This window comes from Emiliania huxleyi, assembly GCF_000372725.1.
Source record: "Emiliania huxleyi CCMP1516 unplaced genomic scaffold EMIHUscaffold_37, whole genome shotgun sequence".
In the NCBI taxonomy this organism is placed as follows: Eukaryota; Haptophyta; order Isochrysidales; family Noelaerhabdaceae; genus Emiliania; species Emiliania huxleyi.
In genome coordinates this window covers 648,499-675,408 of record NW_005199194.1, presented here as the reverse complement: position 1 = coordinate 675,408, position 26,910 = coordinate 648,499, and the positions used below count along the sequence as shown (strand labels likewise).

Genomic DNA, 26,910 nt, shown 5'->3' with positions numbered 1-26,910 from the left:
ACGCAGCGTGCTGTGAGCGAGCTCGACGCGGCGAGGAGACACGCAGAGATGCTGTTCGCGCTCTGGGAGAGCGCCGCCAAAGAGATGGAGCGCGCCGCCAAAGAGATGGAGGCTCGCACGCACCTCGTTGCAGCGGGCTGGCTGGAGGGGTGCGCGAAAAGCCCAAAGGGCTGCGCGCTAGTTCCGTATCGCATGCGAGGCAACGTCGCAGTCTGCGACGTTTGCAAGGCGAAGCAGCCGGATGGTGCAGTCATGGCGTCGTGCCGCGCTGAGGATTATGACGTCTGCACCAAGTGTATTGGCCAGCTGTCGCGCGACGGGAGCCAGCGGGCAGCGCCCCCTGTGCATGTGGTTCAAGCGGCGCCACTGCACGGGTTTCAAGCGGCCGCCGGCCAGCTGCCTTTGGAAGGCCTGGCAACCCAGCCGCTGAAGGCGTTTCAGAAGGCGAGTTGCGCGGCACTCGACGCCGGACTCCCCAGGGAGGCTGCAGTCATTGCGGCTCACGCGGCGGGCGCTGCCGCCTTTGCCGGCCGGACGCCGGAAGAGGCGGCCGCGGCTGGAGCCGCGGCTGGCCAGGCGGCGGCACCGCCGTGGCTCGGGTACGAGGTTGATGTGCCCCCGCTCGACGGCGACGGCAGCGAGCTCTGCGGCATCGTGATTGGTTGTTTGAGCGACGCTGTCGACGCGTCCCGGTTTGCCACGTCGACCGCGTCGGAGGCCGCGTCGCTCTTTGGCGACACGAGGAAGTGGGGGAATCTGACCGATCACGAGGACACGATGAAGACGCTCATGAATGCGGACGTGCATGCCGCTTGGCGGCGATCGACCTCGACGCAAAGCTTGTTTGCTTGGTCGCAAGGATGTGGGAGGCGGTTGCTGGTCTACCGCAGCCAGGCGGAAGATTTGATCGGAGCGTTTCAACGCTGGTGCGTCGCCGAGCTGATGGCAGCGATCGAGGGCTTGATGAATGAGGGTGCCCTCATCGCAAAGCTGGTCGCTTGGGCGGAGCATTCCGCCAACCGACCTCAGCATTCGGCGGTGGCTTTGCGCCGAAGCATTCCGCCGAGCGACCTGAGGTCGGCAATCGCGAGTCGGGAGATCATCGCGCCGCCGCCTCCCTCCCTAGTCGGCTCGATCTCTGCGCTTCCATATGCCGCGGGAGCCTTTCTGACGCTGACCGCCCCACTGTCAATTCCAGTGGGTGTTCTCCTGGGAACTGCCAATCTCTCTTTGATGGCAGCCAAGTCAACCTTCACCGGCGAATCGTCGTGGGGTTTGGGCTACTCGACTAATGGTGAAGTCACGGGCCTCGGTTTCGACTACTGGGAAAGCATCGCGAAAGATTCAATCAATCACGTTGTGGCCTCGCAGACCAAAGCCGTCCTGTGCGCCTTGCGACTCGACTTCTCTCAGCGCGTTGTCACCTACCAAGCGCGGCTAGATTGCCCCGCCGCAGCTGGCGACCTGGCTGGTCAAATACACGCGTTTGACGTGACTGAACAGCTGCTGCGGCGGCTCAACCAAGCCTTGCAGGAGATCGACGAGGGTTCGTCCGTGAGGCATTCAGCCACCCTGGAGACGATTGGTTGTACGAATGGCGGCGCCGGTAGCGTGGGTGCGGGCGGCACCGACGACGAGGGTGTGGAACCGGGCGATGAATGAGAGTGTGTGACAAAGTCGAAGGGAAGGTGTAAGGTAACTGGCAAGGGTGGTGTAAGGTAACTGGCAAGGGAAGAAATTTTCTCCTCACACTAAAAACAGATAACACAGGGTTACAGCTGTAAGTGGCCAGACCGCCGAGACACACACACACACACACACACACACACACACACACACACACACACACACACACACACACACACACACACACACACACACACACACACACACACACACACACACACACACACACACACACACACACACACACACACACACACACACACACACACACACACACACACACACACACACACACACACACACACACACACACACACACACACACACACACACACACACACCGCCGATCGGAAGATGTGGGAGCCATACCATACCCCGCAAAAAGTCCGAACCCTGCCGCGAACTTTGCCAACAGGATCTTTTTCAAGCGAGTCCCCCCCCCCCCCCCGGGGGGCACTGTGTCGAGCTGTGTCGAGCCTGTCTGCTGTGCTCATCGCACGAACGAGAGCACAGGAGCCTCACGCTCGCAGCGCCAGCCAACTTCACCCGGGGCCAGATTCCACTCGACGACCACGAATGAGCCGCGCCTCACTCGTCAACGGCATGGACGAGCGCGACCGTCAGCGCCTCCGGTCCCTCGCACGAACCGTGACGCGGCTCGCCTTTGGAGAGCAGTCCGTCGACAGGAAGTGCTTCGACGCCCACCTCGCGGCGATGTGGGTCGAGGAGTGCGATAGCACTCGCAGCCGGCTCGAGCGGGTGGCGGATCGGTGGTGGGCCACGGTGGTCGCCGCTGCGAGCAGCGAGGCCGCGGGCTCAGTCCCTGCCACCGCGTTTCTACGGGCGGTCGACGAGTGCATTGGTGGGAGCGACGCGGAGCGAGCAGAGGCGCTGTGGCGGACGCTCGGGCCGGGCGAGCCGGCCACCCGTGCGAACGTGCCTCGCCTCCTGGCGGCCGCCTTTGGGCTCGACGGCGCTCTGCATCAGTAGTCATCTAGTGAAGACAGCGCGGAACACTCTAGGCCGCCGCCTTCGAGCTGGACGACGACGGCGGAGGCGACCCGCCGTCAGACAGCGCGCCTCGCCCCCTCCCGCCCGCCTTCGTGCACGCGGCGGTCTCGGTCGGCGCCGGAGGCTCTTCCCTCTGCCGATGGTGCAGTGCTCGTCGGCTGGATTAGGGAACTGAGGTGGCACTCATGAGCCGGTTAGGCTCGTTTACCTTACACCCCGGTGGAGCGCGCGGTACCTGCCTCGCCTCTCCTGCGTTGTGGCGGTCCGCGCCAGTCCGCGCCCTAAAAAGAAAGAAAGAAAACAGCTACGGCAAACGAGGGATGGGACGAGGACAGGGTCCACACCTGCACGAGCAGGATTTTGGAAGAACGATCAGGGTGACAGGTGGGGCTCTCCTGCTCCTGACAAGGGACACGACAGGCTCGCAGCGCGGTGCGCGGTGGACTCCCACATCCACTGGCGGTCTCATCTCAGTCTAGCGACCTGCCTCCAGCTTTTCGCTGGCAGTCTCTCCTACCACAGGCACACTGACACAGGGGTGGCAGGGGCGGCGGCACGAGTCTCCCACATACTATGCGGGCCTGTGCGTGGCCATACCGAATTCTTTGTTTGCTCACGCATCGAAAATGGCCGCACCGATTCTTCGGCTGCTCGCTCTCCTCCCGGCCTCGCTCTGCTTCCAGCTGGCTCCGCAGCAGCGCAGCCTCGGACCGGCCTGGGCGCCTCGGGCCGGCGCCGCGCTCGCGCAGGCGGAGGCCGACCCGGGCGGCGGCGACGACGACGGGCTCTCGCTCGGTGATGAGCTCGCTTCGCAGCTGCGGCAGGCGCTCGGCTCGATGGAGAAGGAGGAGCTCCGTGCGAGTGACGAGCGCGTGCTCGACTCGATGGTCGACGAGCGCAAGCAGGCCTTCAACGCCGTTCAGGGCGACCGACCCTCGCCGTCGCCGCCTCGAAACGCCGCCTGGGCCTTTCGCGAGCCCTCCCGAAGCCTTGCGGGTAGGCGACCTCGCCGACGCGGCCTCAAAGCTACAGGACGAGCTCGAATCGCGCCTCGAGGCGGAGCTCACTTCAGTCAAGGCCGAGGCCATGGCCAAGATCGACGCCGCCGTCGATAAGCTGCGAGCGAGCGCCGCCGCCGCCGAGCCCGCCGCCGCCGCCGCCGCCGCCGCCGCCGCCGCCGCCGCATCCCGCGACTCGGAGCTGGACTTTGCGGACCCTCGGCGCGCGCTGCTGACGCCGGGCTCGCGCATCGCCGTCGTCGGCGCCGAGGCCGAGCTTGGAGCCGACCGTTGCCTGCTTTTGTGACTGCTGCTGCTGGCACCGATTCACTAGGCGCCAAGAGACCGACCTCGGGGCGACCATTCTTTGCTACCGACGGTTGCAGCCTCACTGACCATTCACTAGGCGCCGAGTCCGAGCTCGGTGCGGCCCTCTGCGACGCGCTCGCCGCCTCCGGCGAGGGGCGGGAGGTGGCGGCTCTGTGTGCGTTCTTTCTTCGCCGATGGCGAGGGAGTGTGAAATAGGCGAGGGGCGGGAGGTGGCTGTGTGTGCGTTCTCTTCGCCGATGGCGAGGGAGTGTGAAATAGGCGAGGGGCGGGAGGTGGCGGCTGTGTGTGCGTTCTCTTCGCCGATGGCGAGGGAGTGTGAAATAGGCGAGGGGTGGGAGGTGGCGGCTCTGTGCACGGAGCCGGAGGGCGGCGCGGCGGCCGCACTCGGCGTCGAGGTCCGCCATATCGCGGCTGTCTCTCGGCTGTCTCTCGGAGATGGTCTCGGTTGTACCTCGGAGATGTCTCGGCCGCATCTCGGCCGCATCTCGGCCGCATCTCGTCCCGCCAGGTCCGCCCGTTCTCGCCCTTCACGCCGAGCGCGCTGGCTCGCTCGCTCTCCGACGCAGACGCCGTCCTCGTCCTCTCGGAAGGTGGGTTCGGCTCCATAGCGAGGTAGGGGAGGAGCGCCCGCATCACTGCGGAGTCCTGCACAACTCAACATCTGAGTCTCCTCCCCCTCCCCACCCTCATAATCGCTGGCTGTGCCCGCGCCAGGGGCGTGCGCCCTCCCCTTCCCCACCCTCACACTGACTGCGCGCCCTCGCCAGGGGCGTGCGGCAGCGGCGGCGCCGAGCCCAAGGCGGTCGGCCGGCTGCTCAAGGCACTCCCCGCGCGCACGCGCCGGCTGCTGCTCGTCTCGACGCACGGCGCGTCGACCACCGGACGCTCCGTCCCAGCTCCCACTCCAGCGGCTCCATTGATGCGTCCGCGTTGAGGACAGGTGTCGACCGGACAAACGCGCTGCCCTTCTCGATGGAGACCACGTTTGGGTGGCAGCGCCGGAGCACCTCTCTAGCTCGGCGCCAACCCCGGGGGCGTCCGCTGATGGTAGGAGAACATGTTCGGTGGGAAGCTCGACAAGCAGCGCGCGCTGGAGCAGGAGGCGCTGCTCGCCGCCCGGAAGGTGCCCGCCCGCCCGCTCATTCGTAGCCTCACTCCGCTGGCACTCTTTTCGTGCGCTCGCTGCCTCGCCGCCCGGAAGGCCCCCTCGCCGCCCGGGCGTGGCGAGTCTCATATCTCCCCATCTCTCCCCATCTCTCCCCACCCAGTCATGATGAGTATCGTCAGTTATTGTGTCACGAGCACCGCCCGTTGCTACACGCGGCAGGCCCTCCCCGGCCACTCCATCGCCCGGTTCGGTAAGCTCAAGCCATCGCCACGCGCCTCCTCCTCCTCCTCCTCCTCCTCCTCCGCCTCCGCCTCCGCCTCCGCCTCCGCCTCCGCTTCCGCCTCCGCCTCCGCCTCCTCCCCCTCCGTCGAGCTCGCGCCCGGGGACGCGCTGTCGGGCGAGATGAGCACTGCTGACGCGGCGGCCGTGCTGGTCGAGGCGCTGCGACGGCCCGAGTCGGCCGACGCAGCGGATGGTGTGAAGGGAGAGTGCGGTGCCAGCCTTGTGTGACTCCCGTGCATGCTGCTGTGCCGTGTAGGTCAACGCGACCTTCTCCGCCGCGCCGCGCTCCTCCTCCTCCCCCCCGCCCGCCGCCGCCGCGGGCGCCGGCCTGCGCGACGAGTGGCGCAAGTTGGTCTGAGTGTCATCAGTGATGTACTGTGACATGTGATCAGCGATAGGCCTCCACGACGCGCTCCTCGAGCCGGTCTAGCACAGTGCGGTGTGTCGCACCGCAGCCCGACCCGCAGCGATAGGCCTCAACGACGAGTGGCTGAAGCTCGTCGGGCCAGAGATCTACCGCCGGCCGCTCGAGGCAGTGACGCCGCACGAGGCCCCGCCTCCTCTAGACACACACCTCGCCCACGCGCACCGGGCCGTGCACTTTGGATGCCGTGGGGCGCCTGTCGTCTAGACGTGGAGGCGCGAGGGTCGCTTGGCCCTTGCCCCACCACCTCGCGTGTGTGGAGAAGTTTACCTTACCTTCCCTTCCCTTAGGCCGCCTCCTGGCTGCGCGAGTTTGCGCGGCAGCTGCTGCGCCCTGGACAGGGCCTCCCCACGCCGGTGGCTGTGGCGGGATCGCCCGACGGCGTGCTGCCTCTGCATCGTCAAGAGTGAGTCGTAACTAATAGGTGACTGTGGCGGACCTGCCCGATGGCGTGCTGTTGCGTTTCGTCACGACGGGCTACGGGTACGACTCGTACGAGAAGGAGGAGGCGCGAGAGCACGTGGGCCGAGGGGGCGGGGGGGGGGGGCTAGAAGACAGCGGCATTGGTGTGTGTGAGTCGTAGGCGCGCGGGGCGGAGGATAAGTGGGCCGAGGGGGGCGAGCGCGCGAGGGGCAACCGGGCCGCTAGATGCACACACACACACACACACACTCACACACACACACACACTCACACACACACACACACACACACACACACACACACACACACACACACACACACACACACACACACACACACACACACACACACACACACACACACACACACACACACACACACACACACACACACACACACACACACACACACACACACACACACACACACACACACACCACCACCACACACCACCACCACCACCACCACCACCACCATCACCACGCACACAGCTGCACCTCCACCGAGCGTCCGCCTCATGCTCCCGCCCCCAGCTAGCGAGGCTCACTTCACCGAGGAAGCGCAACGGCACACCACCTAGCAGCCATAGTGACGTGCACCCAACCCTCGTGCCCCCAGCCCTTCCCAGGCCACCCCCGGGCGTGGGCCATCAAGGAGTCATCAATGAGTAGCCATGAAGTCGTGATCACTCACTACGAGTAACCGGTTGAGTAGGCAATCCGGACGGCGCACTCCGTCTCCTTGCCGAGTCGGAGCCGTCGGCGCGGCTGCGCGTCGCGCGCGCGGAGATGGCGCCGGGCACGCTGGTCAAGGAGACGTCGGAGGCCGAGATGTAGCCGAGATCTAGCCGAGATCTAGCCGAGATCTAGCGGAGGTGCAGCCGAGATGCAGCCGAGATGCGCGCTGGTGAAGGAGACGTCGGAGGCGCGGGGCAGAGCTTGCGCCGGCTCGCCCTGTCCCGGACGCGTCCATGCCACGCCCGCGACACGCCGCCGTAGGAGCTGCTGCTGCGCCGGCTCGCCAAGGGGATCGACGAGCTCGAGGCGGCGGCGCGCCGCTCTCGCTGACCCGCGCGCCTCACGCCCCGGCAGCTTGCGGGGCCGCTCGCCCTGGGTGGTGAAGGCGGCAGCGCCGCTCTGCAGGACCCAACTGTGTGCGGCCGAGCCGCGCGCGCGTCCTGCCAATCCTCCACACACACCGTGTTCCGTCTCTAGAGTCTCTAGAGTCGCCGAGGTTGTGCCTTGTTTGGTGGAGGCATCCCGGCCTTTCCGTCGGTGCCACGGTGGGTGGGTCCCGTGCGGCGAAAAGAGATGTTTCCCCCACAGCCAGAGCCACACGCCCGGAAACGGGCAGGAGCGCGCGCCCCCACGGCAGTCGGCACAATGCACTCGCTTGCTTTTTTTCGCTCCAGTCCTGCGGATCTTCATATAATACCTTGATAGACCGGAGGGGTACGAAGCCTTCTCTAGCGTCTACGGCTTTCCTAGGGACCGAAAACTCACCTCCCCCCTGCGGCCTTCTCGTTTTACGGGATCTCCCATCCAAAGAGGCCGGACCTCTTGCCGTACCCCAAGCGCTTCATTGCCTTGAGGTTCGATTGCGAGAGCTCAGCTAGGGTCCTCAGTGCCCGCGCGGCCGCCTCCTTCTGCCCGTCCGTGCCGCCGCGAGCCAGCGCCACCAGCGGCGCGATGCCGCCCGCCCTCGCGATCGCCTTGTTGTCGTCGTTGTAAGCGAGGACCCGCAGCGCCTCCGCGGCATGCACCTTCTGCCCGTCGGTGCCGCCACGAGCCAGCGCCACCAGCGGCGCGATGCCGCCCGCCTCCGCGATCGCCACGCTGTTGTCGTTGTTCACTTCATGCCATACTCCATTACCAACCTGGCTGATGACGGTGCAAAGGAGCCCCCTAACAAATATTGCTCGGCCGTCCATGGAGTCCGTCTCGATCTGGAGGAGACGGGTCAACCCCGTGACGTGCCCGGAGGGGAGCTCACCCTCCGCCACGCAGAAGCTCAAGCGCGACGTCGTCGCCAAAAAGTACTCCGCCGAGATCGAGTCGATGTACTGAAGGCTCGGCCGGCAGAGGCGGAGTCCGGGTCATGAAGTGGTGGAAGGCGGCCCCCTACCCATGTCCCCTGCGAGCACATGTCCCCTGTACCCGTGTCCCCTGCGAGCACACCCAGGCGAGAGCGAGCGGCGGGCGTAGCCGTAGGTACGTCGGTGCCGCCGCCTCCGGCCCTTACGTACGGCTCTAGTACAGTGTACAGAGTAGAGAGTAGTAGGCCTCAGTACACATGTTTATCTCTGTGCGAGCGGCTCCATGGATCGAGATTTCCAGTCGCGCGCTGAAATTCTTTGATCTTTCGCTCCTGGGTTACGAGGGTTCTTGGAGGCTGAGTTGAGAGTGCAACGAGACGCGACCCCGGCTTCGTGTATACGGTCTTCGCCGGATGCGGGGCTCTTGCGGGCGCACACGTGCACACAGACCACAGTCGAGGCGGCGGCGGGGCCGCGAGACGCGCCGCGTAGCGGCTAGCGCGTCGTCATAAAGCCGTACCGCGGCTCCCCACGCGGGCCACGGACTCAAACTAATAAGCGATCTCTTTTGAGAATCTAGGGGCGATGCGAACACACACTAACTAGTCGGCTGACAACCCTTGCCGGGTTGCGTGCGTCCGACTCCAGCGCTGCATTGAGCGCCGCCATGGACAAGAGCATCGCCTGCTCCTCGGCTGTTGGCACATGGCTGCGAGGAGAGTGTTGAAGCTTGGCATTCAGCGCCTCCATCTTCTGATTGCACTTCCGAATCATGGCAAGCTCTGCAGGCGACAACGCGCTGTCGTCCTCCGAGCGGTCGGGCAGCGGCAGCGGAGTAAGCTGCACCTGCGCAGGCGGATGCGAGATCTCTGAAGAACCCCGCCCTCGGTGGCTGACCTTTCTCTTCTCCCCATCCGCATCAAGAGGCACCGCAGGGGTAGCCGCGACCATGCCTCGCTCCTCGATTGCATTGTACAGCAGGACGACGTAGGTCGTGACTGAACGGCCGTCGGGCCGTGGGTATGTGGCCATCATGTCCTCCACATCAAAAAGCCGTTCGACGTCGAGCCTCCTCTCAGCGACCCCAAAGGCGAGCTCAAAGTTGCGAGCGCGGCTCTGTGGCGTCGAACTGTTGAGAGATCCAAAGCGGATGTCATCGGGGAAGTGACGGTGCAGCAGCGCACAGAAGGCGAGCCCGTCGTTCCACGAACGGCTCCAGTTCTCAACGCTCACCCCATCATACGTGGCAGTCTCGCGCTGGCACCAGCCGAGCAAGGCACCCGAATTGAGAGGCATAGCTCGCCTGTGGCTCACAGAAGGAGGCCGGTGGCGAGAAGAAAACGGGCGCCACGTCTTCTTCCGACACCAAATTTTCTTCCGTGACGCGATTGCGATTTCGCTTCCGCATTTGCCCGTTTTCCTCTAGTTTCGGCCGCAAGCACGCGCATTTTGCCCTGCAGGAGCGTCCCGGGTACCGCGGCGAGATCTCCCTCGACATGAACGTCTGGCTCAAGGCGATCTGCGCGGCCGCCGAATAAATAATCAAATAAAACTGACACCCCTCAACCCCGAGAAGATATCTTGAGCACTTGAGCACTGGATAGGGTCGGTTCCGCATGGTACGGGACCCCTCGATCGTCTCGCCCACCCTAACTGGTGTGTTCATTGGGGGGGGTCATAACAAACACGGTACAGGAGATATCTGGGTAAAACCAGCAGCAAGTCTAACTCAGTGCCTCGGGTGGCTGCGTGCTCGGGCTCGGCCCAGCCGTGGCGCCGAACCGAATCCTCCCCCCGTTGAGAGCTCCGCGAGAAGCCTGAGCATCCCCTCCTTGTCCAACTTTCTCACTGCCCCGTCGCCCACATCTCGATCTTCTTGGGCAGCAGCTGGTTCGACAGGTCCTCTCCGTGGCCTAGACAGCCGTGGCGGCCCCCGCCCCAGGTAAAGTCGGCGCCGTCGGCGGTGTGTGTGTGTGCGGGAGTTTGGTTTGTGCGTTTGTCGGGAGGGAGCGGGGGCCGCAGGCTGCTGCTCACCCACGTGCACCGGGCCTTGCACTTTGAATGCCGTGGGGCTCCTGCCCTCCGGGCTGGAGATGCGAGGGTTCCCAGTTTGGAGAGTAATTAGTCATTAGTAATTACTTTCGCGCAAGTATCCGCCCTGTAGTATCCAGCCGGGCAGCGAACGGGCGCGTTCCCTAGAGAGGTACCACGGGTTGGAACGTGTGAAGCCCGATGGCTAGCGGACGGGAGCAGAGCGAGCCCGTGCAGCTCCTAACCCTAACGACACGGTGCTTCTTAAGAGGTCGTGCGCGTCGCTGCCGACGCATCTCGCGTGTATGGTGTATTTGCAGTGTATTTCGGCGGGGGCGCGCATTAAAAGAACATTGAGGCAACACACACGTCCTCGAGCGCCCGAGGACACGAACCAAGCTGCACCTCCTCTCACTAGTTATTGTGGGCTCTTTCTCCTTTCTACACTTCCTCGCTTTCAAACACCGCGTTTTGATGCAGTGAGGGCGGGCCCCTGTTCTTTGAGCCTTGGGGACGACCACGGCCTTGACCACACGGCCTCGCTGCAGGGAAGCAGGAACGCGCGGCATTGGTGGCACAGAGATCCCTACCGGTGCCGGCAGTGGTAGGCGCACCGCCGCTCTCTCCGCTGCCGCCTCCGCCGCTGCCGCCTCGACTGCTGCCGCCTCCGCCGCTGCCGCCTCGGAGATGCCAGAGCCTTCGAAAGTAGTCGAACTTGTGAAATTTTCAGTGAAACGGGGGCGGCCGAAATGTTTCATGTGAAATTCACATGAATTCACATGTGAAAGTGAAAGTGTGAAAATTCACTCACGAACCCTGCGGGTGTGTGCGTGTCATGTGGCTATTGCAAGTCCAAGTGACCATCCGTCTGTATTATTATTAACAACGAAGGCGCTCTCGAAAAGAATTTTACAACAAAACTCGCCCTCGCACGACGCTGGGCACGGGACTGGCGTGCACTGGCACAAACACAGGAATTTCACACTGCTTGGTGGGAGACACGTATCTCCGCGGCCGCGAGATGCGCCTCAAGGAAACGTTATTGGAAGGGGCGGTAAAAAGACGGGCGCGGACTACCGGGGTAGACTCCCGCGGCTAGACCTCCTCCGGGCATGGCTTCGCGCACCGACGTCGTCCACGGAAGCGGCGACGACGGTTCGCAGCCCACGCTTCCGGCGCCTCCTCGCGTCGCCGGCCCGGGCCTCAAGCTCCGCACCGAGGACGAGGTCGTGTTTGCGGAGCTCCTCTCGAAGAGGGCGAGGTGCAGCAGCCGCCCGCCCACCCTGCGCTGCGCCTGAAAGCGGCCCGACCGAAGCTTGAACACACAAGCGTGACCGGTGGCGCTGCTGCTCGAGAGGTGCAGGCGCAGCCCCTCCGTCGCGCAGCCCCTCCGTCAGTGTCGACGGCGGCGGCGGCGGAGCGAGGCTCACCCACGAGGAGGCGGCCGAGGCGGCCCACCCGTCGCCGATGCCGAGGCGAGGAGGGGCCGCGCCGCGGTTGGCGCGGCTGGGCAAGCAGCAGTCGAGCGTGACGGCGCACCTCCGCACAGGCGGCGCGTCGAGCTCCGCGTCCGCCGTCTCCAGGTCTGCCACCATCTGCACCGCCTCCTGCGCAGCCGAGGTGCGACGGCGCTTGGGCGGCCGCTCGTCGCACCGCCTCGCGTCGTCTGCGGAGCTTCCGGCCGGTCCTCGGCTTAGCGCGCCCGGCGGCGCATGCGGGAGGGCCGCCTCGACCTCGAGTACCTGAGCGACGGCACTCGCAAAGGGCGCGCGGAGGTGCTTCCACTTTGGCCGCCCAAAGTCCTTGCCCCAGCGCGTGGCGTCGAAGAGGCGCTCGTCCTCGCGGAGCGACTTGATGCAGCTCGCGCGCTCGAGCGTCGCCACGTTGCCCGTGCCGCAGAAGCGCACCCGCACCGACTCGCCCTCCTCCGCGCTGATGAGTGCAGGCCACCAAGGCGAGCCGCGTAGCTTGGCCCAGCACGGAGAGCCAGCAGCCAGGCCAGCGGAGCCCGTGCAGCCGGAGTGGTGCAAACGCAACCCCTCGGCCTGCGGCGGCACATCCTCCTCCTCCGCCGCCGCCGCTGCCTCCTCCGCCCCCTCTGCCTCCATCGCCTCCATCTCCCTGGCCTCCGCAGCCTCCATCGCCTCCGTCTCCCCCGCCTCCGCATCCCCCGCCGCCGCTGCTGCCCGCGCTAACCCTCCCGCGCCTACCACCTCCGCCTGCCCGACCGCCCGCGCGAACGCCACCGCCGCCTCCACCGCCGTGTCGAAGGTGCCGAGGCAGACCTTCTTGCCGTCCACCCAGCGCTTCGGCTGGAAGCGGCCAGAGGGGGTCTTGACCACGCCCTTGTAGCCAATACTGTTGCTGCTCGAGAGGTGCAGCCGCAGCCCGTCCGCCTCTGTCACCGTCGGAGGCTGGTACTCGCCGACCGCCCGCGCGTACGCCACCGCCGCCTCCACCGCCGTGGCGAAGGAGCCCAAGTAGAACAGCCTTCCACCCACCCAGCGCTCCGCCTTGAAGCGGCTCCTGTCCGCGAACACGCATCTGTAGCCGGTGCTGCTGCTGCTGGAGAGGTGCAAGCGCAGCCCCTCCGCCTCTGTCACGAGCGGCGCGGCGGGTGCAGCCTCCCTGTGCGTCGGAGGCGGCGGAGGCGGCGGCGAGGCGGTAGAGCCTGCTGAGCCCGCCGCCGCCTCCGCCTCCTCCGCCTCCATCCCCTCGCCGCTCGCTCGCTCCTGCTCCTCCCACTCGCCCTCTCCCACCTCTCGCAGCATCTCGTGCAGCGAGACGTCCTCCAGCAGCTCGCCGTCGTCGCACTGCACCGAGTACAGGCTCGACGCGCCGTCAAAGCCCACGACCTCGCCCGGGTACAAGGCGCCGTCAGAGTACTCTACAGCGACGCGGCCTCCCACCTGGAAGTGGCTCTCCTCCTCGCCGCCACCGCTCCACCCGCCCTCCTCGCCGCCCTCCTCCTCGCCGCCCTCCTCCTCGCCGCCCTCCTCCTCGCCGCCACCGCTCCACCCGCCCTCCTCGCCGCCCTCCTCCTCGCCGCCCTCCTCCTCGCCGCCCTCCTCCTCGCCGCCCTTGTTCTCGCCGCCCTTGTTCTCGCCGCCCTCCTCCTCGCCGCCCTCCTCCTCGTCGCCCTCCTCCGCCGGCACTGCCGCCGCCGTGCCTGCCGCCTCCGCCTGCCCAACCGCCCGCGCGTACGCCACCGCCGCCTCCACCGCCGTGTCGAAGGAGCCCAAGTAGACCTGCCTTCCGCCCGCACTGCGCTGCGCCTCGAATCTGCCATAGGAGCTGTGCTTGCGCACGCCCTTGTAGCCGGTGCTGCCGCTGCTCGAGAGGTGCAGCCGCAGCCCGTCCGCCTCTGTCGCCACCGTCGGAGGAGCTGGAGGCTGGTACTCGCCGGCCGCCCGCGCGTACGCCACCGCCGCCTCCACCGCCGTGTCGAAGATGCCGATGTAGAGATTCGTTTCGCCCGCCCTGTGCTGCGCCTTGAAGCGGCCAGAGGGCAGCTTGCCCACGTTCTTGTAGCCGGTGCTGTTGCTGCCGGAGAGGTGCAAGCGCAGCCCCTCCGCCTCCGTCACGAGCGGCGCGGCGAGTGCAGCCTCCCTGTGCGTCGGAGGCGGCGGAGGAGGTGGCGAGGCGGTAGAGCATGCTGAGCCCACCGCCGCCTCCTCCGCCGTCTCTCCCTTCTCCCCGCCTGCTGAGCCCTCCGCATCCGCTTCCTCCGCCTGCTCCACCTCCATCCCCTCCGCCTCCATCCCCTCCGCCTCCGCGCCCTCCGCCGCCCCTGCCTCCTCCGCGGCCCGCTCTGGCCCTCCCGCCTTGCCCGCCTTCGCCCGCGCGTACGCCGCCGCCGCCTCCACCGCCGTGTCGAAGGAGCCCAAGTAGACCTCCTTGCCGTCCACGCAGCGCTTCGCCTGGAAGCGGCCAGAGTGCAGCTTGCCCACGTTCTTGTAGCCGGTACTGCTGCTGCTCGAGAGGTGCAGCCGCAGCCCCTCCGCCTCTGTCGCCACCGTCGGAGGAGCTGGAGGCTGGTACTCGCCGGCCGCCCGCGCGTACGCCACCGCCGCCTCCACCGCCGTGTCGAAGGAGCCCAAGTAGACCAGCCTTCCGCCCACGCTGTGCTGCGCCTTATAGCGGCTCCTGTCCGCGCGCACGCCCTTGTACCCGGTACTGCTGCTGCTGGAGAGGTGCAAGCGCAGCCCCTCCGCCTCCGTCACGAGCGGCGCGGCGGGTGCAGCCTCCCTGTGCTGCGGAGGCCCTGCTGACCCCGCCGCCGCCTCCGCCTCCTCCGCCTCCATCCCCTCGCCGCTCGCTCGCTCCTGCTCCTCCCACTCGCCCTCTCCCACCTCTCGCAGCATCTCGTGCAGCGAGACGTCCTCCAGCAACTCGCCGTCGTCGCACTGCACCGAGTACAGGCTCGACGCGCCGTCAAAGCCCACGATCTCGCCCGGGTACAAGGCGCCGTCAGAGTACTGTACAGCGACGCGGCCTCCCACCTGGAAGTGGCTCTCCTCCTCGCCGCCACCGCTCCACCCGCCCTCCTCGCCGCCCTCCTCCTCGCCGCCCTCCTCCTCGCCGCCCTCCTCCTCGCCGCCACCGCTCCACCCGCCCTCCTCGCCGCCCTCCTCCTCGCCGCCCTCCTCCTCGCCGCCCTTGTTCTCGCCGCCCTCCTCCTCGCCGCCCTCCTCCTCGCCGCCTGCTTCGTCGCCCTCCTCCGCCGGCACTGCCGCCGCCGCGCCTGCCGCCTCCGCCTGCCCGACCACCCGCGCGTACGCCACCGCCGCCTCCACCGCCGTGTCGAAGGTGCCGATGGTGACCTGCCTTCCGCCCACCCTGTGCCGCGCTTGGAAGCGGCCAGAGGTATGCTTGACCACTCCCTCGTACCCGGTGGCGTTGCTCGAGAGGTGCAGCCGCAGCCCCTCCGCCTCTGTCGCCACCGTCGGAGGAGCCGGAGGCTGGTACTCGCCGCCCGCCCGCGCGTACGCCACCGCCGCCTCCACCGCCATGTCGAAGGAGCCCAAGTAGACCAGCCTTCCACCCACCCTGCGCGCCGCCTGGTAGCGGCTCTTGTCCGCGCGCACGCCACTGTAGCCGGTGCTGCTGCTGCTCGAGAGGTGCAGCCGCAGCCCGTCCGCCTCCGTCACGAGCGGCGCGGCGAGTGCAGCCTCCCTGTGCGTCGGAGGCGGCGGAGGCGGGGGCGAGGCGGTAGAGCATGCTGAGCCCGCCGGCGGCTCGGGCTCCTCCGCCGTCTCTCCCTCCTCCTCCTCCTCTGCCGTCTCTCCCTCCGCGTCCTCCGCAACCCCTGCCGCCGCTGCCGCCCGCACTGGCCCTCCCGAGCTCGACGTCTCCGCCTGTCCCGCCACCCGCGCGTGTCCACCCGCCGCCTCCGCCGCCGCCCTGGCCCTGCCCGCACGGCTGGTGGCGAAGCGCTGCATCGCCTCGAGCAGCTCGCACTCCTCCTGTGCGAGCGGAGGCGAGGGGAGGGTGAGGCATAGTCGGTGCCGAGGGGCGGTGCAGCGACGAGGCGGTGCTGACGGCGATGAGGCTGGGTGTGCGCACCAGATCCTCTTCGTCCCCGTCCGCATGCCGGATGCGCCAGAGCGCGGGCTCGTCATCCGCGCCCGCCGGCAGAAATAGGCGCACAACGGCGTGGACGTAGCCGTGGCCCTTGAGGCGCCGCAGCACCCTCTCCCCAACGCGAGGCCCGTCGCTGAGCCAGTCCGACTCGACCGGAGAATGGCCAGATGTGGCAGCCTCGGGCACAGCAGGCGTAAGCTCGGACAGGTTGATGCGGACGCTGCCGCCGCTGTGTGCCTGGGCAGCTGCAGGCGCTGCCGCACTGATTACGGCTCTGCTGCTGTTTCGTCTGCTCGGCCACGCCCATCGGCAGACGTGCCCACGCTTTCTCGCGCCACAGTAGGGGCAGAGCGAACGGTCTGGATGCAGCCCGCTGCACTCGGCCTGGTGGCGAAAGGACGTCTTGGAGATGGGGAACATGGCCAGCAGGTGCAACGGGAGAGAGAGAGATTTTGTGCCGGCACACACAAAGTTGAACGAGCGCGGGCCGTGCCGTTGATGCTGCTCCAAGCAAGTGGCTTCAAGCCGCGGGCACAAAAGAATTCTAAAATCCAAGTCGCTCTCACAGCAGACTGGCACGAACTAGCACCACAAAAGGCACAGCAGACAACGGCCCCTTATGGGCCGTCGAAGAGGCCGTCATACTCCTCCGGCCTCGCCCCCCCTTCCCAACCCTCCCCTGGCTCAGGCTCCTCATCCTCGCGGCGCGCAGTGCGCTGTGCGCACCCCGCCCCGCGAAGACGAACCCTTCCGCCGGCGTGCCTCGCGGGACTGCCGCCCGCTGCCGCCGCCCTTCCCCCCCTCCGCCGCCCGCGCCTTCTCCGCCGCCCGCGCGGCCGCCTTCGCCTCCTCCGCCGCTAACAGCGCCTCCCTCCGCGTGACCCCAATGGGCCCCTTGCGCATCCAGGAGAGGTCGCGCGAGCGACCTATCCAGGGGTTACTCGGATACGGCGCAACGTAGCCGCTGCGCAGCTCCGAGTAGTCGCCAAAGCCCCCCCCCAAATAGCCCTCCAAGCAAGCATCGCAGACCCACTCGCCTAGCTGAGAGATCTCAGAACTCTCGCCGCGCCAGATCTCCTTCTCCGCCGCCTCCATCTCCCGCTCTCTCGACCAGCCCCCCAGCTCCGACCAGCCCTCACGCAACGCCCGGCGCCAGAGCCAAGGCTCCACGTCATACTCCTTGTAAAAGTTCTCAAAGCAATCCCGACACTCGAGGCCTGGGCCTCGAGCGTCCTCCGCGGAGACGGGGTTGTCCGTGCTCGCCCCAGCCCACTCCTCGAGCGTCGCCGCCACGAGCGCCCCGTAGACGGCGTCGACCGCCGCCTCCGCCAACGCCTCAGCAGCCGCCTCGCCCGCCTTAGAACCCGTGGCCTCATCTAAAAGATTGAAAGGGTGGGGCGCGCCGGCAGCGTCCGAGAGACCAGCGTCTCGGGCGGGGTAATGCCGGCAGGCCCCCAATATGGGGCACGTCCAGGTCCATCAGCAGCGAGCGAGGGCGGGCCGCCCTCCTCCCCCTCCGCCGGCGCCGCGCCGCCGGTGGAAACCTCCTCCACGGGGTTGGGCCGCTCAGCAGCCAAACCCGCCGCGGCGTCGGGCACCTTCTCGAGCCCCCCCCCGCGACCCCTGGCGCCACGGCCGCGCCGCCCTCGGCGGCGCCGCGGCGCCTTCCGCCCGCCCTCGACCTCCTCCTCCCCCCCCGCGGCGGCAATCGTCCCATCGCCGCTCTCCGGCAGCGCGGGCTCCAAGGGGTCCAAACTGGATCCCTCGGTCCCACCTCCGGACCCACCTTCAGCGGCCTGCGCGTCGCAGGCACCGCCGTCCGCCTCTTCGGGGCGCGCGCCGCCGCGGCCCTCGCCGCCAGCCGCTGCCCCGCCACCAGCCGCCTGATCGCCAGCCGCCACCCCAGCCGGGGTGTCGCCCAGCGACAAGCCGCTGAGGGATGCCAAGACCGCAGCTGCGTCCCCCCAGCCCCGCCGGCCGAGAAGAGCTTGGCGGAGCTTCTCCGCCTGGCGGTCGTGGATGTCGAGCGAGCCGATGCCCTTCTCAGCGACCTCGTCGAGGAGGTCGCCAGCGTCGCCAACGCCCAGCTCCGCGAGCCGCCCCTCATACCTGCGGTAGAGGCTGTCGGCGACACGCGCGCGCTTGAACAAAGCCGCGAGCGGCTCTCCCAGGTCGATGGCGGGCGAGGCCGCCATCGAAGGCCTGGTGCCCGGCCGCGTGGCCCCCGGGCTGCGGGTGGGTGCTCGCTGTGGCGGCCGCCGAGAGGGCAGAGAGCGGCGGCAGGCCGCCGACGGCGTCTTTTCAAAGAAAAAAAAGACCAAACACAAAAACTCGCGCGCGCGTGAACAGGGCTCCAGGCCCCAAATTACGTGTGAGTGTTAGAGTTGTTTGGTATTGCTAAAAATCAAAAGAATTTACTTATTAAGGGCGCGCGTACCGAGGACAGTGCGAGTGGGGGGGCTTTGGTCGATCGGACGCGTGTAGTGCCAGTGCGCGCCAGTCCCGTGCCCAGTGTTGTGCGAGGGAGTTTTGTTGTAAAATTATTTTTCTCCCCCTTTCCACCCCGCCGCGAAGTAGAGGGGGGAGGGCGACACCCCCAGCTCGTTTTGTCCATACCGCCGCGCCGCCGCTCGCGCCGCTCCTCCACCACCGCCGCCCCCTCGCCAGACACGCCGCCGCCCGCCCGCCTCCTCGACCTCCCCAGGGAGCTCCTCGAGCGCGTCCTCTCCCGCTTCGACAGCCCCCTCGACATCGCTCGCGTTGCGGCCGTCTCGCTGCTCTTTCACTCCTCGCTCGCGGAGCAGGGCATCCGCTTGTGGGCGCAAGAGCGCGGCTTCGAGCTGCCGGCGCAGCCCGAGGGCGAGAGCTGCGCCGTGCGGTGGGTGTGCTATTCCGCGCTGCTGCGCGAGTCCAACCCGCCGGCGAGGGCGGCGGGAGGCGAAACGCACAGCGTCTTCATCGACGGCGAGGGGCGGCTCTCGTCGTGCGGCTCTGCGCCGTGGTTCAGCCCAGGGCTACTCGGCCACGGCGAGGGCGTGACGCGGCTCAACATGCCGACTCGCCTCCCCTCCACGCTGGGCGACGAGCGCGCCGTGAGCGTGTCGGCGGGAGGCAACCACAGCCTCGCCCTGACCGCCGACGGCGCCGTCTGGAGCTGGGGCTTTGGAGTCCTTGCGGGCCACGGCGACAGACAGGACCAGCTGCTGCCAAAGAAAGTCGAGGCCTTGGCGGGGCAGCGCGTCGCCGCTGTTGCGGCCGGAGTGGGCCATAGCCTCGCCCTCACCGCCGACGGCGCTGTCTGGAGCTGGGGCGAAGGAGGTGGGGGCAAGCTGGGCCACGGCGACCAGCAAGAGCAGTTGCTGCCCAAGAAGGTCGAGGCCTTCGCTGGCCAGCGCGTCGTCGCTGTGTCGGCTGGATACAGCCACAGCCTCGCCATCGCCGCCGACGGCGCCGTCTGGAGCTGGGGCTATGGAGCCTTCGGCAAGCTGGGCCACGGCGACGAGCAGCAGCAGCTGCTGCCCAAGAAGGTCGAGGCCTTGGCTGGCCAGCGCATCGTCGCTGTGTCGGCTGGAGGATACCACAGCCTCGCCATCACCGCCGACGGCGCCGTCTGGAGCTGGGGCTGTGGTTTGGACGGCCGGTTGGGCCACGGCGACCAGCAGAACCAGCTGCTGCCCAAGAAGGTCGAGGCTTCGGTTGGCCAGCGCGTCGTCGCCGTGTCGGCTGGAACCGCTGTCAGCCTCGCCATCACCGCCGATGGCGCCGTCTGGAGCTGGGGCGAGGGAGCCGCAGGCAAGCTGGGCCACGGCGACGAGCAGAACCAACTGCTGCCCAAGAAGATCGAGGCCTTTGGTGGCCAGCGCGTCGTCGCTGTGTCTGCTGGATACAACTACAGCCTCTCCATCACGGCCGACGGCGCCGTCTTTACCTGGGGCAAGGGCGAGGACGGCTGCCTAGGTCACGGGGAGGACCTGTCGAACCAGCTGCTGCCCAAGGCAGCCGGTCGGACGCTCTGAGAGTAAAAAAAATTGTGTTTCGAGTACCATAGCAATGTACCACGTACGGCTCTAGAATACAACAGTAGCGAGTACAAAAAGCGAAAAGTGACCCTTCCCCTCTCACTCTACTACCCACACGCCGCCTCACACCGCTCACACCGCCACCGGCACGTGCACGCCGCCTCACCCCGGCCACCCAAGCCGGCTCGCAACCTGTGCATGTGCATATTATGGCGGGGTTGGCTTACCGCCCACCAACCAACTTCTAGCGCGTGCGAGGAAGGGCTCGCTACGACGTGGACAAAAAACCATCGCAGATTGAACACCGGGCACGGGAGACGGAGTCTCGGAGAGAGCGGGACTGGCGCGCACTCGCAGTCTCGCACGACGACGAACACAGGTAGGTACACCACGAAAGAATTTTACAACAAAACTCTCTCGCACGACACTGGGCACGGGACTGGCGCGCACTGGCACTAACACAGCTTGCACCACACGAAAGAAACCCAAAGCGCGCGCACAGAGGGTGATGTGTGATGTGCAGAGCCAGGAGCTAGCACGGCCGCAACCACATGCGCCACCAAGTTACACATAGAGAACAGTCGCAAGGGACAATCTAGCCTCCCGGGGTGATTGCATTGAACTAAGAGCGAGCGAAGGAGGAGGGGGAGCCGGCGGTGACCAGAGCGATGAGAGGCCCCTACGGCTAGCCCTGCACCTGGAGGATGACGGGTCCGGCCGTGCGTCACTCGCAAGAAGGGTCCACCTCCGCGATAGGGGCGCCCTGCGCATCGGCGGCTTGGATCACTACGGCGCAGTGCTCCATCAACATTTCGAGCCGGTTGCGCATTTTCTTGATCTTGGCCTGGGGGGACGCGTGCTCGCCACCAACCATGTCGTCGTCAGGCGACGCTTCGTCTTGGAAGCAGAAGCATCCGCGCGAATCCGGCGGCAGACTCGAGAAGAGCACGCTGCGGGTTCCGTGAGAGTTGTACTTGTACTCACAGTAGCAGGTCGAGCCTTCCGCGCAGCCAGTTGGGTGGTTGTCACCGCACTACACTGGCGGCGGGGGTGCTGGAGGATCGGGAGGCGACGGCGGCGACGGCAGCGCCGGCGGAGTCGGAGGCGATGGCGGCGGCTGCGGTGGGTACGGCGGGAAGGCCGGGCCTCCAGCACCGCCGCACGGCTTGCGCTTCTTATCCGGGCACGACGGGTTATGCTCGGGCTTGCGCATGCTCGGCTCCTCGCGAACAAAGTAGGTCGAGTCGGACGAAAACTGCGTCGAGCCTTTGTTGAGCCCCCCCGAACAGCCTGCTCCGTCCAGATCCACAAAGTGGGCGTCGGCATCCTTGGACTCGCAGGCGGAGCGCGACCAGTTGTAAAAGGCTGTGGCGCGAGGGGCACGGCCGGCGAGGTAAGAGCGGATATGGCTTGGCAGGGGCGGGACTGCGGCAACCTACGCGTGTGGGGGCTCACCGTGCGTGTCGTTGATGATGGTGAGGAACCCAACACCGAAAGACGACTCGCGCACCTTTGACCACGGCGGCGGCTGGATCCACTGCGTGCTGGCGCCCTCGTAGTTGCCACCGTCGCCGATGACAACGTAGTTGGGCGCGCATTCGTTCAGGCAAGCGTTGTACACGGGCACCGACCGCTCGTAGGCATGGACGTGGCCGTTGATCACGATGTCGACGCCCGCATCGTAGAGCAGCTCCTCCATGTCGAGACGCATGGGCTCGGCCTCGCCCTGGTGCTTTTTGTTCGAGTTGTACCTTGTTCGAGTTGCACCTTGGGGCGGGGCGGTGGGTGTAGTGGGGCAGGGTGCGGGGGCGGTGCAACAACGCGCTCGCAGTGAAAATTGGCGATGAGCCATGGCGTTTTGTTGCGGTTGACCGACGCCAAATCCGCGACGAGCCAGTCGTACTGGAAGGAGCCGTTGAAGGTGGCCGCATACGAGCAGAGATTGACGACGTGCATCGGGCCCACCTCCTTGGAGTACCAGAGCTGTGAGGTCGAGCCCGACGAGATCGCGCGGCGCGGCCCGGGGCGAGGTGGATGGGTTGGGAGCAAGGGGGCGGAAGTGGCCAGTGCGGTAGATCGGTCAGTCGGGGCGCAAGAGGTGGCCTGTGAGCCATCCGGCTTGCATTTACTCTGCGTTGTTGAGCCAGGACTCAACATACTCGTTCTGTTGCCGACTTGCCGTCCCAAACTGTCACTCCCCTTTCTCCCGGCCGGGTGGGGCGCGCGCGGGGGCGGCGGGTGTGCGGCGAGTGTGCGGGATGTCTGTGGGCCCGAGAGCGTATGCCATGTCCGCCTTGCGTTGTTTCATAACATCGAAGGCTGATATCACAAAAAAAGCAGAGAGCTATATCGACGGATCCCTCTCAAATGCTGGCGTCACTGTCGCGCACCGCTTCTACGCGTGGTTGCGGACTCCGCTTGGCGCGTGCGGCGAGTTTCGCAGCCAAAAGTCCGGAGGAGTGGCCCGTGGCGTGGGTGGGCGCGCTCAACTCCTGCGACATTGCCGCGATGGACGCGCTCTGCCAGCCACCCTTCACGTTCGTGGTGGCAGGAAAGAAAATGGAGCTCGACTCGATGGGGTCACTCCTCAACTTTGACAAGATGAAGGAGATGGGCTGGCGCAAAACCACCATCCAAGATGTCGCGGTGATGCACGGCGACGAGTCGCAGGTGCATGTCAGCGCGATTCTGGAGCGCCACATGGCCGATGGTGCGATTGAGGAGACGTGCTCCGTCTTCTTCCTTACCAAGGTGGACGAGCACTACAGGCTTATGGTCGGTGGGAATGCCACGGCAGGCGGCAGCACCCTCGTCGGCGCCATTTCCGGGAAATGACCATTCGCGGCGTCCGACGGCGCACGGCAGCGCTGGATGCGTGCTAGGCCACGGCGACCCCACGGTCCCACGCCGCTGCCCCGTTGGGCTGAGACGGCCACACCCGCTTCGTCGCCCCTGTACATAGCAATGATTCACGTAGCCCATACGTGTGGCCTGTACTCTGTACCCGGCGGGGGTAGTCGAGCCGCGGTCCGTTGTGCCGCCGGCGCGCCCCCACACCCGCGCTGCGCCGCGGTCGCCGCGACGCGCGGGTTCGCTCTTTTTTATGCTTCCCGTACGTTTCTACGTGTATCATGCACCGAACTAAAGCTATGGAGGCGTTTAAGCGGACAGGTGAAAGACAAACGTTGAAACGAGCTAGAGATTCTCCGGGGCGGGGCGCCGGGGCGCGGGGGGCGGGGGGCATGTTGCGTGGCTAGAGCCCACTGCAACCACCAACCAGTGCTGACAAGTGCAAGCTGTGTGTGCTACCTTTTGGGCACCGCGCACCCCCTGGTGTAGATCCTACCCTTCGACGTGAGCGAGCCGTACCGCATCGCAGCCACCTGGCTCGACACGGGCTGGCGGAATGTCTTGCTGGTCCATCGCATGTCGCCGCTGATGGGGGTGCTCGTCGTCTGCGGGTAGTCCATGGTGTTGGGCTGCTCAAAGGCGATGAGCCCACGGGCGCCGACGAGGCCCGTGTACGGGTAGACCGCGCGCACAGAGTCGCGGTACGTGACCATAATGTCGCTCGCCGCACGCGTCCGGTTGTAGCACTCTTGCAGCAGCTCGGGGCCGGTAAGCAGCAGAGGCCGCTTACGGGAGACGAACCGGTGCCGCACGTTGTCGACAATCGACTCGACCATGCAGCGGGCCAACGGGTGCGACGGGACGCTCGCGAGAAGCTTCATCTGCTTCCGCTCAGACTGTCTGGCTGCCGCAGGGATGTCGTACCCGATGGACGCACCGTCACACGTGTTGACGATGCTACCGATGGGCTCGAGCAGCACGATGTCGGTGTCAACATACACGCCGCCCTCGGCGTACATCGCACAGAAGCGGAAGAGGTCGGCCCGGTACGCGGGGGCGACGAAACAGCGGTACGCCTGACCGGCCTCCTCTCCGCAGTGCTCGGACACGTACGCGGCCGCAGACTTGTCGTCATGGTACCGCACCTCAAAGCCGCGGAGGTGGACGGCGGCATTCATGTCCACGTTCGGTGGACGAGCGGCGCCCTTGCCAACCGCATGGTAGAGCCGCGGCACGCCCTGCGTCAGGTTGGCCGGGCAGCTGGGAGGCGTGGCCAGCGGCTGGGACACGTACTCGGCACAGAGCTCCTCGTCGAAGCCGTAGAGGAAGGGGCTCTGGACCAGCTGACACGGCCTCGCCCGCGCCCGGCGTAGAGCCGAGTAGGCGTAACGGACTCTTCGCGAAGGCTTGGACCGCAGAGCAACCGCAGGGAGTTGGCCGCGCGGAACGGCTGGCTCCTTGGTGGGCTGCCGCCGCTTGCCGTAAAAGGCACAGCAATGCGGGCCGCACATCGGAAGTCCGCAGGGCACCGCATGCTGACACTCCGCCGGGCACTGCGCCGCGGCGCCGCATAATGCCGCGACGGCGAGGGCAACGCGTCGGCTGTAAGGAACGTGCCCCATACCTGTGTGCCCGTCGATTTGCCCTTTTCCGGCGCCTTGGCCTCGCGTCATTCACGGTTCTGCTTGTTCCACACTTTGCGCACAAGAGCACAGTCGCTGGCCTGGTAGGTAGGGTGTCTTCACCTCGCTCGTGTCTAACTCTTTTGTAAATGCGCGTTCCTTTTCATCTGTTATTCACCTATAATCCTTGCTTGTTTGTCGTCTTCCACAAGCAGTCTTCCAGCTCCGACCGGGGGGGGGGGGGGTTCTTCGAGAGGTTGTGGGTTGCGCCGCTTTGGCCTTTGCAGAGAATCAACAACCAACAAAAAGACTCCAAACGCACTTGCTTGACTGGCGCGAGATGTAGAGTGCATATGCCGAGCCGACACGCTGCCGCACACACAGACACGCACGAGAGAGAGAGAGAGAGAGAGAGAGAGAGAGAGAGAGAGAGAGAGAGAGAGAGAGAGAGAGAGAGAGAGAGAGAGAGAGAGAGAGAGAGAGAGAGAGCCTGAACCTAGGGCTATGGCGGCAAGCGTCATGGACAACGAGGGACACGTATTCCTTGGTATCTTGGTTAGGCGCGTAACGCACCCGCCTCCTTTTGGAAAATCGACGGGCTCGGCGTCAAAATAATGTTGCCAAAGTGGCGGCGTCGCCGTACTTGTCGGGCAGAGGACCGGACCGTGCTCTGGTTTGATCGACAACGCTGGCGATGCACCAGATGCTGTCGCTGCTCCTCGCGCTGCTCCCCCTCGCCCTCGCCACTTCCGAAGCATTCCCAACGCCAACTCCGCCAGTGCTGGCCAGGCGCCTGTCCGAGGCACCGACCGCAGAGCCGCCGCTCGAGCCTCCTGCCGCTCCTCCCTCTGATCCTGATCCTCCCGCCGAGCCTCCCGCCGCCCCCCCATCCCTCCCTCCCGCCGTCCCCGAGCCGCCCATGGCGCCAGGGGATGTCCGGGTTCCCGCTGTCGAATTCACCTTTGAGTTCGGCGATGACGTGTGCTCGGGGTCAGCGCAGCTTCCCGCCGGCTGCCCCGAGAATCGCCGACGGCAGCTGTCTGAGTTTACGGACCAGGTTATGACGGCGCTGATTGCGTCCTACGCCGACCTCGACCCCCCTCTCACCGTCATGGAAGAGCAGATCAACCTCGAGGAGTCTTTCAATCCGCACGAGGTGAAGGTAGTCATCTCGCAGCTCGAGGGGGGGCCGACCGCGGAGGAGCTCGCCGGCGCTGCTAACACACAAAGCTTCACTGACAGCATGGCCGCGGAGATGGGTGAGCCTGTTGCCCTCGCCACCGCCACCGGATATCCAACCCATTACTGACCAACCTCCCCCCCCGCCGCCGGGTGGCGGTGGGGGGGGCGCTGGCGCCGCCATCGCCGTCGTCGCGCTGCTGTTACTCCTTCTCCTCCTCCTCTGCTGCTGCGGATGGTACTGGCGGTCAAGCCTCCACCTCGGCCACGCCGCTGCCCGCGGTGACACGTGGCTGCGCGTCGACGTGCGCGGGACTCGCAGCTTCGTTGCTCCTGGCATGGTCCTCGAGCTCGGGGGGCAGTGCCTCACGGTCGTCCGCGTCCAAGTCACGCCCGGGCGGAACGCCTTCAGCCGGCTGCTGCGCCGCTTCAGCCGCAGCCCCGACCCTGTCTCCGACATGCTGCTGGAGGTCACCCCCAGCATCGTAAAGAACCAGCCCGTTGGCCTCCGCGTGCAGCGCCCCTCGGCCCTCCGCGGGCTCCGCCGGCCGCGGACCCAGCCTGGCACGTGGACACTGCGGTTTGTCACACCGCGGCACGCGGTTCAGTCGTTCTCCATCGACGGCCCCGAAGAGCCCGGGTTGAACGAGCTTGCGTCCAACGAGCCCGCGTCCTACGAGCCCACGCCCACAGGCCCGGCGGCTTGAACTCTCTGGCGCGCCGTGAACAACTCCCCAGGCGAGTTCCGGCCCGCCAAGACTTTTATATCCGCGCACCCCCGATATCCGCGCACCGGGCCCGCTGTAGAGCCGTAGAGATCCACCTCCGTTTAGGCAGATACGAGACAGATTCAACCATCAACGACCCCCGACCCTTTGACTGGCACGAGGTAGATGTGAAGCCACGACGGGTCGTACAGCAGGCCGAACAGAGAGTGCAGAGTGAGCACTGCCCCTCTCCATGTCTCCAAGATCGACTCCTGTGGAGAAGCCCGCCTAGAGGTAGGTAGGACCATCAAGGGGAGACCAGGTACACTTGACCCGCGCAAAGAGCTAGATGCAGCCGTCACCATTCTACGGCCTCAGAGCGTATGCCTTGCCGCCGGACGGTGGCGGTCGTGTCGGTGGTTGGGCCGTTTTGCACGACGATATCGCACGACAGTGACTTCGCAGCTCACACAGACGAAAGGTGCATGAACATGTACATGTGCCTCACAAACAGCACGATTCTGAAGTTGGGCCCTCGGGCTAGCGTCTCGTGATCTCCCCCCATCCCCAGGGCCTCCACTCAACCTCTCACAGACCAGCGCATAGCGCCATACTCGAGTAG

The 26,910-nt window shown here is 66.4% G+C and overlaps 8 protein-coding genes across 8 annotated transcripts; 4 read left to right on the top strand and 4 right to left on the bottom strand.

Moving 5' to 3' along the window:
• Window positions 1–802: 802 nt before the first annotated feature.
• EMIHUDRAFT_355460 (hypothetical protein) lies at window positions 803–1,742 on the top strand (the record flags this gene model as incomplete). Its single annotated transcript, XM_005771962.1, has 1 exon — window positions 803–1,742. A coding segment is annotated over exon 1 (716 nt), but the record flags the coding sequence as incomplete, so codon positions are not given.
• Window positions 1,743–3,316: 1,574 nt separating this feature from the next.
• On the top strand, window positions 3,317–7,595 carry EMIHUDRAFT_436097 (hypothetical protein). Its single transcript, XM_005771961.1, has 17 exons — window positions 3,317–3,621; window positions 3,698–3,966; window positions 4,110–4,157; window positions 4,355–4,420; window positions 4,534–4,615; window positions 4,793–4,891; window positions 4,966–5,000; window positions 5,077–5,148; window positions 5,353–5,416; window positions 5,456–5,592; window positions 5,672–5,735; window positions 5,889–5,965; window positions 6,130–6,195; window positions 6,264–6,347; window positions 6,423–6,471; window positions 6,977–7,086; window positions 7,261–7,595. The coding sequence occupies exons 1-17, from the start codon at window positions 3,324–3,326 to the stop codon at window positions 7,327–7,329; spliced, it is 1,689 nt and encodes a 562-aa protein (XP_005772018.1). The 5' UTR covers window positions 3,317–3,323; the 3' UTR covers window positions 7,330–7,595.
• Window positions 7,596–8,792: 1,197 nt separating this feature from the next.
• Window positions 8,793–9,593, bottom strand: EMIHUDRAFT_209209 (hypothetical protein; the record flags this gene model as incomplete). Its single annotated transcript, XM_005771960.1, has 3 exons — window positions 8,793–8,822; window positions 8,916–9,143; window positions 9,228–9,593. 3 exons carry the CDS (start codon window positions 9,591–9,593, stop codon window positions 8,793–8,795), a joined length of 624 nt encoding a protein of 207 aa, XP_005772017.1.
• A 1,758-nt stretch (window positions 9,594–11,351) lies between these two features.
• On the top strand, window positions 11,352–11,815 carry EMIHUDRAFT_355456 (hypothetical protein). The gene has a single exon (XM_005771959.1). The coding sequence runs from the start codon at window positions 11,441–11,443 to the stop codon at window positions 11,624–11,626; it is 186 nt and encodes a 61-aa protein (XP_005772016.1). The 5' UTR covers window positions 11,352–11,440; the 3' UTR covers window positions 11,627–11,815.
• A 4,713-nt stretch (window positions 11,816–16,528) lies between these two features.
• On the bottom strand, window positions 16,529–18,106 carry EMIHUDRAFT_209207 (hypothetical protein; the record flags this gene model as incomplete). The annotated part of the gene is made up of 4 exons (XM_005771958.1): window positions 16,529–16,609; window positions 16,869–17,282; window positions 17,594–17,707; window positions 17,861–18,106. 4 exons carry the CDS (start codon window positions 18,104–18,106, stop codon window positions 16,529–16,531), a joined length of 855 nt encoding a protein of 284 aa, XP_005772015.1.
• Window positions 18,107–20,654: 2,548 nt separating this feature from the next.
• On the bottom strand, window positions 20,655–21,932 carry EMIHUDRAFT_451170 (hypothetical protein; the record flags this gene model as incomplete). Its single annotated transcript, XM_005771957.1, has 4 exons — window positions 21,706–21,932; window positions 21,386–21,682; window positions 21,086–21,295; window positions 20,655–20,929 (listed from the first exon to the last, which is right to left on the bottom strand). Exons 1-4 carry the CDS (start codon window positions 21,884–21,886, stop codon window positions 20,655–20,657), a joined length of 963 nt encoding a protein of 320 aa, XP_005772014.1. The 5' UTR covers window positions 21,887–21,932.
• Window positions 21,933–22,438: 506 nt separating this feature from the next.
• EMIHUDRAFT_209205 (hypothetical protein) lies at window positions 22,439–22,765 on the top strand (the record flags this gene model as incomplete). Its single annotated transcript, XM_005771956.1, has 1 exon — window positions 22,439–22,765. The coding sequence occupies one exon, from the start codon at window positions 22,439–22,441 to the stop codon at window positions 22,763–22,765; it is 327 nt and encodes a 108-aa protein (XP_005772013.1).
• Window positions 22,766–23,235: 470 nt separating this feature from the next.
• On the bottom strand, window positions 23,236–24,291 carry EMIHUDRAFT_209204 (hypothetical protein; the record flags this gene model as incomplete). Its single annotated transcript, XM_005771955.1, has 1 exon — window positions 23,236–24,291. The coding sequence occupies one exon, from the start codon at window positions 24,289–24,291 to the stop codon at window positions 23,236–23,238; it is 1,056 nt and encodes a 351-aa protein (XP_005772012.1).
• Between the last annotated feature and the right edge of the window lie 2,619 nt (window positions 24,292–26,910).

What these genes read in the sequence shown, in the direction of transcription:
- EMIHUDRAFT_436097 (XM_005771961.1), top strand. Translation starts at nt 3,324, where the DNA reads ATGGCCGCACCGATTCTTCGGCTGCTCGCTCTCCTCCCGGCCTCGCTC. An exon ending in TCGCCGTCGTCGGCGCCGAG is followed by an intron (nt 3,967 to 4,109) that starts GCCGAGCTTGGA and finishes CTAGGCGCCGAG; the next exon opens with TCCGAGCTCGGTGCGGCCCT. An exon ending in CGCTGCTCGCCGCCCGGAAG is followed by an intron (nt 5,149 to 5,352) that starts GTGCCCGCCCGC and finishes TACACGCGGCAG; the next exon opens with GCCCTCCCCGGCCACTCCAT.
- EMIHUDRAFT_355456 (XM_005771959.1), top strand. Translation starts at nt 11,441, where the DNA reads ATGGCTTCGCGCACCGACGTCGTCCACGGAAGCGGCGACGACGGTTCG.